This window comes from Diadema antillarum, unplaced genomic scaffold, assembly GCF_040938485.1.
Source record: "Diadema antillarum isolate AM-2024a unplaced genomic scaffold, OU_Dant_1.0 scf00000091, whole genome shotgun sequence".
In the NCBI taxonomy this organism is placed as follows: Eukaryota; Metazoa; Echinodermata; class Echinoidea; order Diadematoida; family Diadematidae; genus Diadema; species Diadema antillarum.
In genome coordinates this window covers 988,428-1,003,861 of record NW_027270980.1, presented here as the reverse complement: position 1 = coordinate 1,003,861, position 15,434 = coordinate 988,428, and the positions used below count along the sequence as shown (strand labels likewise).

General features: G+C 38.1%; 1 protein-coding gene across 1 annotated transcript; it reads left to right on the top strand.

The window, feature by feature from the left end:
* Window positions 1–4,505: 4,505 nt before the first annotated feature.
* On the top strand, window positions 4,506–14,703 carry LOC139718177 (ras-related protein Rab-4B). The gene is made up of 7 exons (XM_071629657.1): window positions 4,506–4,575; window positions 7,996–8,076; window positions 8,836–8,950; window positions 9,910–9,972; window positions 10,773–10,927; window positions 11,697–11,792; window positions 14,471–14,703. The coding sequence occupies exons 1-7, from the start codon at window positions 4,560–4,562 to the stop codon at window positions 14,575–14,577; spliced, it is 633 nt and encodes a 210-aa protein (XP_071485758.1). The 5' UTR covers window positions 4,506–4,559; the 3' UTR covers window positions 14,578–14,703.
* Window positions 14,704–15,434: the final 731 nt, after the last annotated feature.

Genomic DNA, 15,434 nt, shown 5'->3' with positions numbered 1-15,434 from the left:
CAAAGAGAAGAAGCTGTATACCCAAAAAAAAAAAGCAAAAATGATGAGTGTTTACGTTAGTATCATTTTCAGTATATATCACAGGAAGATTTGCCAAAGGCAAAGACGGATGCACATGTACACACTTACAGACATGCATGGGCCTACATACACTACAGATGGAAAGAGAGAGAAAGAAAGTGATAGGTTGCACGGTTGTATAAATATAAATAGCTCGTGCTAAATCCATATGATATTTATCTGAATAAGACATTATTATAATTCCCTCGTACCTTCAGTCGTGTTTGATGCACAGAAAAACTAAACACTGTATGATTTCACTTTTCATATGAAAATGGTCTAGTCATTTTCCAAGATTTGTGAGAGGGAAGCAACAAAGTATCTTAGCTGACATTGTTATTCAACCTGTAATTATTTCGATTCTATCGAAAAGTACGATACTGATAGCTTTTTTTAGATACAAAGCTAGAGAAGCTTTAATCTCAAGTGACGTCACACTCTTGAAGTCCAGACAAAAATCCACCTGATAAGCATATTGGACGTCATAGGAGATACATGCTAATACCTCATAGACTTTATGATATAGGCCTGGTATACGCATCTTTTATCCCTCAAGCCATAAAAGTTCAGTGACCTTTCTCTTTTGCGAATGAGCTCCTCTTCTTGTCTTACGGGACTTCTCTTTGGAATGGGCCAACCATAGAGCCCCATGTGAGCCCCATGTGCCAACAGAGCATTGATCTCAAAAGCTATTATCTCTTTGTATCTCCGGTTAATGAATTATGTTCCTGGTTTACGTATGAACGATTTCTCGAATCTGTCAGTGTACATAATCCACTTAATAAAAGAGCTAACAAGGGAATTCCGTTGTTTTGACAGTGACAACTTTGGTACTCACATGTTCGAAGATGGTGACACTTAATCAAATTTATTTTACCGGGAGAATTGGGGCGGCACATGTTCCGGTTGTACAAATTGTTTTGTGTCATCAAGACTTTACCCTGTTAGCAATTATCAAAGCATTTAATATTTACAGTGAGTTTGCAGATTGCAATATTTGTTCGCATCTCGATTCCACATGCTGTTATGACTGGTGATGTTTATTGTTATTACAGAGTTTTGTTTTGTTTTTAACACACGAATTCCAAACACCTAGATGTTCGTTAGTGAAATGAAATAAAATAGGGTTCGTTAATCCGAACATTGATTTTGTAGCGTTATATTCTAAACGTTCGTAAATTCCGATGGTTTGTTGGTCTGAAAATAAAATAAGGTCCATTATTCCGAAGGTTTGGTTGCGGACCAAAATTGATTTAAGGTTCGGACTAAGGAACGTTATAATTTTCATTTTCGGATTTACCAACATTTGGGATAACAAAATATAAATAAAATTATTCTGAGAAGAGCATTTTTCGAAAAAATTATTCAACATAAACTCTTTCAACCTTCAATTTTCAACATTGCTTTTTGACAAATTTGAATGATGATTTTTTTTTCAGCTATAACTTGAACATAATACCCAGAACGGCCCTAGTGTCGATTTTTCGTCAAAATAAGCACTACCTGATGTCTTTTCAGCTTTGTTGGACTGATCTTCTGAGTGTTCGTACCTGTGTCATCCCATACAATGAGCCAGACACCCACGAGACTAAGGGCCTACGGCCCACGAACTCGACATTGAAAGAAAAAAGTCCATAAGTCATACAGCGCATGAGCACGATATAACGAAAAAAAAAAAAGGCCTGTCAGCTTGACACTCAGCAAAAAAGGCCCACGAGACCGACACTGCTCAAGCCCCGTGGTGTTTTATGTCGGTCTCCCGTCACGATCTGGACCTCGCTTATCAATTTTGATGTCATTCTCTCTATCTTTGTCTCCTTGAGTCTATTTCTGTAAGTATCTGACTCTCTTTGGTCTACACTTCAACCACTGATTTTCACATCTCCACTTCTTGTCTTTGATTTACCCTTCCCTTTTAATAGTGTAAATAAGCATACATAACTGTAGTGCTAGAAACGAATCTTTCTTTGTTTTATTTTGTTTTGTTTGGATTTTTTTTCTTTGTGCTCTCATATTTTCAACGGTAGATAATGCGACTTCTGTTTACTCCCGTCCAGGCACAAAAAAAAAGTGTTTTATTTTGTAAAACTGCACGCTCTCAATGACTTCGGCATCTCTGGGATGGCATCTCTGGGATAGCATATCGCGTGACAGTCGGTGAGTGCAATGTAAGATGTGACCCAGTGGCCTCCAGAGGTTAGAACACGCGGTGTCGTAGTATCAACTATTCAAGACTTATCAACATGCAGTAATTCTAAATAATGATAAATCAACAAAAGTACATCGCAGATGATGTTACTGTTATTATCAGTGTGTTCAATGCTCACGATCAGTCGACTGAGTGTCAACGCGGAAGTGGCAAGAGATCTCCAGATCACGGCCTTTTGAGGAGAGCCACTTGAATTTTCTACGTCATGATACGGGGTATTATCAAGACAGCACTCTACTGGACTCCAGAAAGGCGGAGGAAGAGGGGGAGACCCAAAAACACATGGAGAAGAACTGTGGAGAGAGAGATGAGGGACCTGAACCACACCTAGTGGACACTATACAGCGCCTGGCCATGGACAGGGCCAAATTGCGCACTTTTGTTGCTGCCCTATGTGCCCATGGCATAACGGGCAGTAAGTTGATACGGGGTGTCAAGACATTAAAAAAAAAGTTTGGGGACATTACCCTAAGTCAGTGCGATATATCGTATAAAAGCTCTAACGTGAACATGACTTTCAGCTAGCATTAACCCTTTCATTGTTTGCTCTTAGTCTGGTAGGAAATTCAAGAGTATAGAAGTATATAGTAAGGCATATACTGTAGACGGACAGACACTTCTATCGACAGAAATTAAACGTACTTTCATATTATAGTCATTCGTAATGTTATTGATCATCAACTTGAAGATATTCTGAACAATTTCGCAAAGATATTGTTTTTGTTTTTGTTTTTACACTTGCTGAACATGCACTCCAAACTATAAGAGCTGTACATCACGCATCGAAAATGAACTTAATCTTTAGCCGTCCCTTCGAAGGACGAAATACTGAAGAAAACAAAGTAGATATACATCGCCACTACAATATGTTGTACAATGCACTCCGGTTTAGAATTGAACGTCCCTCCATACTTTCAAAAATTATTGCAAAGCTTGGAATTTCTGCGCTTGATATATGGGTTTCCTCACTCTTAGTTATGATATTGATATTCGGAAATTATTTACATGATACATGTATAAGTCCTAAACACATTGCTTGATTTACTCTCCAAATAATATAGCCTATATCATTTGAGTTTTTAAATTCCTATTTCATATGTTTATCATCAGATTGTAGAATCGTAAAGCATGGACACTGAGTTGCGCAACTGAATAGGCCAACCCTATATATATATATATATATATATATATATATATATATATATATATATATATATACATGTATAAATAAATATATATGTATATATATACAGTGTCCATACATATCTATGACGTTAGTTTGCATTTTTGCATTGAAGTAATGATTGATATGTGCAAAGGTAATATTCTACAAGATTGGTATTATTGTTATCATATTATACGATATTGCACTTATCATATCATGGCATATTATGCCATCTATGTTCTAAGTTGGTAGATCCTGATGAAGGCCATGACAGGCCGAAAGCTCGATTAAAACGGAAACGAAGAGAGCAACGCCCGCCTCAAATCGGATTTCTTTCACTACATGCTATCCACAACGAGGCACAGCGTACGTTTCGGTCAGAAACGATCTCTCGCACTATTGTATTCATAGATAAATAAATAAATAAATAAATAATTAAATAAATAAATAAATAAATACACACATAAATACATATATAAATACATAAATACATAGATGAATAAATAAATGAATAAATATGTTGTTTGATTAATTGATAATCAACTAATTAATCATTCACTCAAATAATGCATAAATAAGTACATGAATAAATACATTTGTCAATATTTTACTTAATCAACTAATCCGATATTTTCGACAGTAAAGCTCAAAGCTGCCTTTCTTGCAAAATCGAGAGAATGGAAGCCACTCGGACGAACAGGTAATCTTATTCATCGTAAGGAACTTTGAAGTTTTGCCGCATTACAATACAAGTACTTGGTACATGCGCGGAGTCAGCTGCTTACCTCACACCATAGAATACATGCGGCAAGTGATGTACTACAAAATGTGATGGGCGAACCAAGTAAACACGATCGAAATAAGGAGGTAGATGGGCAACAATTTTGAAGTTGAATCAAAATTTCCACAAATATTTGCATAATCTGATATAAAAGAGCTTTTATAAAATGTAAAATAATAATTACTATTTATTTTATATATTTTTTTTATGTATTTGAGGTTATAATTGTCTGTAATTTGTAGTATATTATATTTTTTGGCCAACCATTCGGTATTTTATTGACGAGGTGGAGGCAACTCGGTTGGAAGTAATAGTGAGGAGTTGGTGTCATACATTTCACCAAAATGTCGGAATCATACGGTAAGAAGAAGTCGTAATTCTATCAGTATGTTACATGCTTGAACTTATGTGAAAGAATGTAGTCGTAACACTTTGTTTCAGGTGGTTCCCGGCGTTGTCAATATAGCAAAAATCTTCGATTCCAGCTTCCATGACCATGGTACGTACGCTACGCCTACGGATGTGACTGTGACATGACAAGTCAGACTGTAGAATACACTCAATCGAGAATCCCGCACAATACGTGCAATATTGCAACCAATACTAGTACATCACTGGACTGTTTTCTTCCGCAGTGAAATACTGATAGACTATAGAATTCTAACGTTAACTGGTTAGTGTAGATTCCGTAGATTCTAGTGCACAATAGTGTACCAATATACTTAGCTCTGTCGCAATACAATGGCAATGCTAAAGAAAGTCGGTCTACGCATTGATTTACCACCGACTACAGTCCTTTTTACGGTAACACGATGCACAATTTGTACGACATACTATTACTAACGACAACATTAGTGTATTAAACAAATGTAGGCGAAACTGGCCACGGCCGGTGCATGTGCATCCATGCGTTGCGTTGCGTTGGCAAGCAAGGTCAGCTAGGTAGCTAGGTTAGGTTTAATTTAGGGTTAAATTTAGCTATTTTAGGGTGAGGGTTAGGATAGGGCTGTAATTTATTTAAATCTCTAAGCCTATGGTTAGTTAAATTAGTCGAGGCAAGGGCCATTTAGGAAGTCCTTCCGAGAATAAAAGGAAGAAATAAAAGAAAGAACAAAGGAAAGAAGGAAGGACGAAAGATGCTATGCCGTGGAAATCAGCCCCGCCACTGTATCAATCATGCATAGAGTAAAACCCCCAGTTGTCGGCTGGCCTCCAGAATCCACACACGTATCACTTCTTCTATCACAAGCCAGCAAATTCTATTGTCACAACACATGCATATCACATCATTTCACACACTGGCACTGTTGTTCACAACAGGAAAGTGCCTCAGTCACACGCCTCCAAAAATACATCTAAAGATAAAATCCCAAATTTTGCCATCAAAAATGCAGAATCGGCACAACTTTTCCAAAGCGTGCGAGAATTACTTCCTGTGTAAAGAATCAGGGTCGCTAAAAAAAAGCGCTAAAAACTGAGAAATTCTTGCGAGATTTTGGCTTATCGCAAGCTCAGCTCAGAATGTGATGGTATCCTCAAAAACACAAAAACAAAATCTCCGTACGCGCTGATGCAGTGACTAAATGTGAAGGGGTTGAATGCAAGTGCTGACTCGCCAGAATTCGGACACCAATGGGCGCCGCAATGTCCCCAATGCAACCTTGCGCCAGTAAGGTTTGGCGGAGTGCACTTTTCAGCGACCTTGTACACGCATTGACATTGAACTCGCATAGCGCGTGTCCGAATTCTGGAAAGGCCGGACGGATCCTGGGGAATTATCAAGGTGATGATATTTGGGGATTTTATGATGTATTTAACAAAATCAACATTGAGAAAAAGTAGTTATATTTAACATACATCGTGATAGATCTAATTTTGTATGTATTATTTGAGTTGAACAAATATTGCAGAAAAGCTTTGGTAAGTGTCCGAAAACTGGTGGTTTTACTCTAAACATCGTTCAGTGGGGCTGCTTTCACAATTATACTGTAGAAGAAAGCCCCACCGCTGTGCTGATGTACCATTGAATGCCACACAGTGGGGCTGAATTTACGAGTATAACAAGAAACCCGCCATAATTGGTACAATGTATTACCATGCACGCGATGGTGGGGCTTATTTTACAAGTAGAACCGTTTCTAGTGTCTATGCCTAAATGTACATTGGCGAATTGACCACGTTCAATAAGTGACTCAGATGATTATTTATAGCAAAGTCTGCTCAGGAAATTTTGTTGACATGGTTGAAGTTAAAGTTACATCCTTCCGATGTACGAAGACTCAAAGTAGCATGAAGAAAAACACTTTTACCACCAGACTTGTGGAGGTCCACTCCCATGGCACATCATCCCATGGCAATCCTAACCCATTCCTTACGGGCGAGGTTCCCGTTGCGTCAACTGATGAGTTTCTTCTATCAATATCTGGGGTTTTTTCGGTATGAAAACTGTGTATCACAGTATTATTTGCCTTTTCTCCGATGTAGTGTGCAGTTGTTTTGCTTTAAAACTCATCTGAAGATGTACATAGCGATGTACATAGTGATCAAGGACAAGGTTGAGCTCAGTAGATGTTTGATTTCACTGACCCCATTCAGGTGCGTCTTCTGTGTATACCCATAACAAAAGAGTTTGCGAGCCCATCAGCGCCTGCTCTATTCATACCTTGCGCCCGATCTATATTTCAGTTGTTCTATGGCACATGTAGTTGACCGTGGAAAGGGAGTACATGTACCACTTGACTGCTTTCACACAGGGTGAAGTACCAATCTGTCTGTTCTCTGTCCCCTGCAAAAATAATCTCGTTGTGGGTCCTTGAAGGCACTTGGAGAATTGCAGGAATGGGTTAAGAGACTTTTGTTACAATGATACAGTGTTTCTCTAGTCCAGCACTTTAAAACAAATCTTGGTACAGTGCACTCCCGTTATAACGAAATGCTCGGGACCGGCAGTTTTCTTTCGTTATAACGAAATTTCGTTATAACCGAACAAATACAATATATAACGAAAACAAGGAAACCACGTACATATATCATATTCTGTTTGCTGAATACTTATCATACACTGGAAAGCTATGTGAAATGTGATGGGATAACTGTATTACAATAATAAACGCAAGTTCCCCTCAGAAACTGTGCATGACACAAGGAGCGAACACACAGTGGTGTGAAGCGTTCACCCATGCAGAGACGCTATATCGTCAGTTGAGAATGATAAGGGCGTTAAGTTCTCACAAAACCCATAGTGTTCGAGACAACTTAACGCCCTTCTCATTCTCAACAGACGATATTATGCTTGTTCCGCTACGTATTTTCGAAAGCAATTCGCATTTCGTTATAACGGAGCACATTTCTTTTGTTATTCTTTGTCTGTGGCGCTCGGAAAATATTTCGTTATAACGGAAATTTCGCTATAACCGTGTTCGTTATAAGCGAATTTTGTACCATAGACTTTAATGGTGATAATTTTGGGACCAGAAGATTTACTTCATTAAAACGAAATTTCGTTATAACCGTGTTCATTGTAACGGGAGTGCACTGTACATATTATATTTGCCTCTATAGCAATGCCATTGATGTCACCATATCCTAACATCGTGTTTTATAACTGTTGTTCAACCCATGCATTCATGTACAAATATACCATTGACAAGACAGTGGTAATCAGTGCAATTTTGCACTGCATTGGAGGTCGTAAATTTGTGTAAATTCAACTATGGTTCTCTCTTTCAATCTATCTGCATCCTCTATTTATCTAACTATCTATTTATCTATCTCCGACAGATTTTTTGTTTAAGTTCCTGGTCATTGGCAGTGCAGGAACAGGAAAGTCATGCATTCTCCATCAATTCATTGAGAACAAATGTGAGTATATTTTGATGACAGCCTTTACATTTTCTTTCCAAGTACTTGAATGTCATCTTCATTAATGGTCTGCAGAATCACTTGCCTTTCATTTTTATTTTACCCTATAATCTGATGACTGGATATATATACTGTTAAACTGGGTATTCTCACACAAGTAATTTTTTGTGCTCTGCTGAGTAAAATGAATTTTGTGTGTTTTTAATTCTGCAGAATCAAGATATGGCATAGTGGTAAATAATTCAAGCGAAAAAAAAGATGTGCTTTTTATTTTCATGCTAGTTTCTGGCAGCGTAAAATATGCAAATATTTCCACACCACAAAAAAAAAAATCCCCTGTAACGGTAGTCCTTTTCAACATATTGAATGTAATTGTTCATTTTAGACAGATACTCTGCTCTATTGTGCTTACATTATCTTCTCTTGTCATTGAATGGACGTTAACTTATCCGTATCAATGCCTGTGGATCACTACCAACTTCCCTGTGTGTATTATGCAATCAGAAGATCTGATTTTTTTTTTTTTATGATATACTATTCTATGTGTGAGGTGATCATTAAAAAGTAATGAAAATGTCAGTGTGATGTTCCTTGCATCAAAAGCTGTGTGTTGCTTTGCAAAGTGCTGGACACTGAATAATTTATAATTTGATGCATGATTTTTGACTCCTCTCCATTATCAAAATGGGGAGTGATTAACATGAGTCCATCTGATCCATCTCTGTATTCTGTGCATGCCCTGTGGCCACTTGTCTGCAGTCAAGCAGGACTCTAACCACACAATAGGTGTGGAATTCGGCTCCAAGATCATCAACGCTGGAGGGAAGTCAGTCAAGCTTCAGATATGGGACACAGCAGGCCAGGAAAGGTTCAGGTATGAGGAAGACCTGTGAAAGGTGCACCACTTTTGCTAGTACATTGTAGAAAGACCTGCAAAATATTGAATGACTGGGCGAATATAAATTATAGATTTACCCCAAGCAAAAATCAGTAGAACACATCAGTTCGGCTCAAAAAGATTTAGATAAGATGTCAAAAGTTTTGAACTTAGGTTGTAATCATTGTTGGGTGGAAATGCTGTAGTGATATGTGATGTTGTAATAGTACGGCAATATAAAGTAGAAAGAGAAAACCACAATGTTAGACTTTGTCATGAATTACATATTGCCTCAACTTGCAACTGACGTAATTATGTGAAGGGTAATATTACCCTGCCCCCTACCTTATGAAGGCGCCAAGTCAAATACTCGATTACATTATGCTGGAAAAAGTGAAAATGTGTGGAACTCTCTTTATAGTTCATTTCTACCCTTCAACTGCTCTGACATGTAAAAACTATTGTATCATTCATATCAGTCGAAGACGCCACATGGATTAAACTGTAGGGTCTATTTTTTTTTTTTTTTTTACTTTGTCAATGTGTGGTACTTATTTTTCTCCCTAACTTGAATCTTAAAAATGTAGAATAAGAGTCTCTTTTAAGGTTCTGGTGAAATACAGAGTTTGTATATGTTGCTAGTCTTAAAGCCTGTACGACCAAAATGACATATATATGTTATATGAATGTAATCCTATGTATGGAAAAATGAAATAATATAATGTCATACAGAAAGTTTAAATGATGATTATTTGCCCTTTTTGCTACTGTTAATCATGTCAAAAACTTTCTACTAGGAATGTTGAGTAATGACAGTTTATGTGTAGGGAACATATTTGTTACAGAACTATGTCCTAAACGTCGCCTAATTTGATGTGTTTTCCTCCCTCTTACTAAGATTGATTTTCACGGATTGACTGTATGTGTATATTTTATTTCTTTGCTCAATTTTGAAGGTCAGTGACAAGGAGTTATTACAGAGGAGCTGCTGGTGCACTGCTGGTGTATGATATCACGAGGTGAAGTGAAATTCAGTTTCCTTATACAGTATAGGAAAAACAATATGTACCTCATCCCATTGATGTGTGTATTAAAAGTTTACACACACACACACACACACACACACACACACACACACACAGATGTACAATACACTCATCCTTACGCCTGTTAACATATTCTATGAAAATCAAGGTAAATGTGCTTTCCCGGACAAAACTAGTGATTTCTGATAAAAGAATTGGAATTGCACTCAGACATATCATCTGTTGAGAATGAGAAGGGCGTGAAGTGGTCTTGAACACTATGGGTTTAGTGGCAACTTAATGCCCTTCTCATGCTCAACCAATGATATACTGCTGTGTTTATGCAGTCAGAGTAATGTCAGTTGTGCCTCATTCAACACATTATTCTGTAAAATACTTTGAAAAACTGAAGCACTTTTGTGGAAGCAAACCACAAATGTATAAATTCTTTGTAAGTCTGCCAGTTCTTTTCTTTCTTTTGATATCATTGCCATTTGTTGATATGCATTGGCCTTTAGTATCAATTTTGACTTCCTAACTTTTAAAATATAACAAATATTTGTTTTCAGTGCTCTGTAAATTAATTTTGTTGTCTTAAAAGTAGCTGTAACTATGTTATGCATTGTGTGAGCGTAGATACAACATCACACATATGCGTACCAGGTATACAATTTTCTGTGCAATTTGCCATTAAACTTGGACTGTATCCTTTCATGAATATAAAAACACACTCTGTGTGAATGTGTATGGCAACGATCTCATTTACAAAAACCCCTTATCTGTGTCCTATACAGTCGCGAGACGTACAACGCACTCACAAAATGGCTGACAGATGCCAGGACGCTGGCGAGCCCCAACATCGTCATCATCCTCTGCGGCAACAAGAAAGACCTGGACGCAGACAGAGAAGTCACATTCCTGGAAGCTAGCCGCTTTGCTCAAGAAAATGGTGCGTGATGTTGTGTGCAGCATGCAGGCACAGTTACTAGCAATTTACTTCCTCAGTGTTCCCATAGATTGATGGAATGTAAACAGATGTTACCATGAAATATCCATGTTTTACCTAGTAGAGTTTTCATGTTTTACCTAGTTTTGTTAGAAATAGAAGGCAGTCCCACAACATACACTACCATCCATCTCTGGTTGTTGCGACATTGTTCCACAATATTCATTGTCTTTTTTTGCAGTTTGGACATGTCACAGAAGCCGTTATTCTCAACTTGTATTTTTGTAGCAGTTGTATCTTTTTCTTATGTTTAGTGCCACTTTCATATGCACTGAAGGCTAGAAGTATATTCAAACTTCCCACGAGATTGAGCTGAAGTTCTTCATGACTGTGCTGTTACAGTGCGGTGTGATAGTATCGCGTATTCAGTGAATGTGGATTGATCAGGATTGTGCATGGGTTACCAGGTACATCTACACTGCAGAACACTGCATCAGAATGGGTAAAATACAAATGGAGTGATACACTATGGCGTAGCTGAAAATAAAAACAAATACCAACATCAGCGTTCAAAGTGTTATGACTGTAAGGTCAGAAAAGCGCAGAAAGTTTGTAGGTTTTTATATTGGATGTGCAGGAGTCACTAACATCCTTTCAGCCAATAGGAATTAAAAGGCCTAATGGATGGTGATGATATGAAGGCCAAATGGGATGCAGTGAGTTGATTTTGCTGGATTTCTTTGCTATCACCGTAATTCTCATTGTTTCACAGAAATGATGTTTTTGGAGACAAGCGCCCTCACTGGTGAAAATGTGGAAGAAGCTTTCCTGAAGTGTGCTAGGTCAATACTCAACAAGATTGAAATCGGTAAGATACATCGCTATGAACATTGCTTCAGATAGAAATTGCCTTTGGCTCGAGCCAGAGGATATCTCTTGCGACCCAGTAGTGTTGCAGCATCAGTGCAATTGATTTCATCCTTAGCGTAGAGAGCTATTTCACAAGTTTCTTCAAGTTTATGTTTCTACAAATCCACCGAGGTTGCAACTGAAATTATTTGTTGAGATCACTTATCCTTTCTGTGAATATGAAAGACATTGTGCAATTTTTGTATGGAAAGTATAGTTCAAGAAAAAATGGTTGAAGTTTGTTCAAAATTAACGACAATGCAGTAAATGTGAATCCCTAGAAAATTTTAAATTTGACTTACCAGCTGTGTTTGTTTAACCCTCTTGGGAAGGTCAGCCTGAAGTGCTATTAGCATCTGATATACCAAAACATGTTGCTGATGGGGCTGAAAAGGTTAACATGGATTCCAGTATGTAAGCTACTTAATTGTGATGCATGTCTTATGTCTTTCATCACAAGACAATGAAGCGTGAATGACAACTTTTTGATTAAGACAGACATTATTCAAATTACTTGGTTGCAACATTTTTGGTGCTAACAGGAATTTTATGTCCTCACCTTTCTTGTGCATGTAGCAAAAATTTTTATTGGAGAAACTTATGACATCTGAGGGGAAGGTACAAAATTTCATGGGGCAGAATTAGTATGCATTCCTGCATTAGCCTTTCATCACACAGGAGCAAGTGTTATGTGGTAGATTCAAATACTGTCAAACCAGAAATTTTCACTTAGATGAAACTTTCATGAATTTCACAATGATCAGCGATTTGTGCAAGTAAAACACAAGCAAAAGGTTTTTTGTCAACACAATCCAGTACATGTAGTCTACATACAATTTTTTCAATTTTGCAGTTTGGAAAATTTCATGCTGCTAAAAGGTTTGGAAAATTTCATGCTGCTAAAAAGGCCATGAGGTTCAATTTGCACCCAACATTGGCTGTTGGCTCCAATTTGTGAAAGTTTCATACCCCAATTTTGGGTTTTACAATACCTCTTTATATTAGATGAATACAATTGTAGGTCACAATAACAGAGAAATCAGTATTTTTTAGTGGTTGGCAAGTTATGAAATCTGTTACATGCAATATTGCTGTTTGATCATCAAAATGAAGAGATAATGCATAAGATAAGGTAGTTATTATATAATAGGAGTACCATTGTTAGAATGATTGGTTTTAGAACATTCAGGAAATCCCTCTTCTTCTTTTTTTGCTGTACTCAAGTTCTTAAGAGTTTGTTCTATTAAACAGTTCATTGTCTATCAAAGGAAATGAATGCTTCATTAGTATGGATTGGTATGTGGTTATCGTATGGGTGTGTGTTGTGTGGAAAGCTTGAATATGGTCTGCACAATGCTGTGTGTGTATGTGACACATTCTGTATGTACATTATGACTGCCTGTGTGTGAAGACGGGGAATTCCCTAAGTAGAAGGCCATTCACAGCATCAGATTGTCTCACACTTGCTAAACGTCATGATGATGTCATGTATACATATGGCCGTCCCACCACATTTTCTGCATGTATCAGTGTGCGTGCACACACACACTCCACACGTACAACATGCAGTTCTAGCTGGAGTGCACTGAAGAAAATGATTATGTGTATACAAGACAGTTTTTGGCGCATCAAGCTTTACAATCTCGGAAGATGATAGCACAGGCGAAGTAAAGCTTTACCGAAGGCATTTTGCTTTACCTCGCTATAGCAGGTTTGATTCACTATGTTTTTCTTTGTTTGGAAGTCACAAAATTTATCTCGTTATAGCAGTTATTTCGTTATAGCCGATTCCTCATTAATTTTCTTTGGGTATTACGTTGAAAATCATTTGAAATATGGTCATGACTTGTTTGCTATACTTCACATCATTTTTCTGAAGACACTGAGGGCAGTTATATAGAGGTAACAAAAAGATTTTTAATCTATGAGTCTCTGTGTTCACTATTCAAACAAATCGAAGCACCAAGCACCAATTGGACAAGAAGAGGAAGGGTGTCATTTTTCTGTCATTTATGAGCCGATTTTGATTCTGTTTGCTTTATATGATAGCACTACATGGGAGCTTTGAAACTTCTACACAGAATTTCAGTCGTGACCTTTGACCTTGACCTTTGACCTATATTGTACATTTTGCTACAAAATGCTACTCCTTCGCCATTTCTAACCCGATTTCGATTCCGTTTGCTTTATGTGATGGCACTAGGTGAGGGCTTCAAAACTTCTACACAGAATTTTGACCTTTGACTTCTTTGACCTTTGACCTTGATTTTTTGACCTATATTGTACATTGGCTACAAAATGCTACTCCTTCGCCATTTCTAACCCGATTTCGATTCCGTTTGCTTTATGTGATGGCACTAGGTGAGGGCTTCAAAACTTCTACACAGAATTTTGACCTTTGACTTCTTTGACCTTTGACCTTGATTTTTTGACCTATATTGTACATTTTGCTACAAAATGCTACTCCTTCGCCATTTCTAACCCGATTTCGATTCCGTTTGCTTTTTTTTTTTTTTGGGGGGGGGGGGGGGGGAGGAACTGCACAAGAATTTGGTGAGAAAAGTAAGGGATTAATGGCACAATGTATTGGACCTGATGGAACAACTATGACCACAATATTTTGTTTGCCCTGCTCAGGTGAGCTGGACCCTGAGAGAATGGGATCTGGTATCCAGTACGGTGACTCCACGCTGAGGAAAGTCACAAGACCGCCTGTCCGCACATCGCAGTCATGTTCGTGCTGAGCCTGTACGTTCTCTGAGAGGAGCAGATAGCCAAAGGCAACAACAATGAAAACAAACTCAAGTACTGTATACGCCATATATTTCGTGGTGGTGTTTGATGAGGGTTTCCTCTTTTTTTTTGGGGGGGGGGGGGGCATATACTATCCACTCTCAACACCACACCAGTGCAGTGTGTGTATGCATATTGTCTCAAAGTTCGGAATTCACTGAAACTTTGCTTCTTGAAAAGAGGTGATTCTCATTTCTCATTCTGTCACAGTAATTCATGTGAGCAAGATTTAACCACTCTCAAAATTGTCTTACAGCCCCAAATGTGTGAAATATATGGCGCATACAGCAGTTATTCTCACGGCCTGTAAATGAAATTGGTGATATTCACTCTGAGTAACCAGTCAACGGCACAGGAGTGCATGTCACAGGATCCGCTGCATCTGTATTCTTTTAGGCAGGGAGTGCATTTGTAAAATATCTGTGTGAATTCAGCAACAAACTCCTGCTGAACTAGTACTAGAGGTATTCACTACCTCATGCACTCCACAATAAACCAGCCTAGTGGCTTCCTGTGCATGTATGAGTGCATGAAGTTTTTAGGTCATCTTCACCCACAACAGCCTCATCCATCAAAACACTGCTCATGAACAGCTAAGTAATTGTATTACCTTTGGCTCACAACTTCAACTGATACATGTATTCTCCATGTAATGTGCAACATGATTCGAGCATTCCCCTGTAGCATCAATAGATATGTTGCATAAATGTTTTACAGTTAAAAAAAAAAAAAGTGATATATCATGGGCTTTCTCCGGGGGGGGGAGGGGGGGGGGGGGCATTGGTGCAAACGCACCCCCCCCCCCTTC

What these genes read in the sequence shown, in the direction of transcription:
- LOC139718177 (XM_071629657.1), top strand. An exon ending in TCAATTCATTGAGAACAAAT is followed by an intron (nt 8,077 to 8,835) that starts GTGAGTATATTT and finishes ACTTGTCTGCAG; the next exon opens with TCAAGCAGGACTCTAACCAC. An exon ending in CTGGTGTATGATATCACGAG is followed by an intron (nt 9,973 to 10,772) that starts GTGAAGTGAAAT and finishes TGTCCTATACAG; the next exon opens with TCGCGAGACGTACAACGCAC.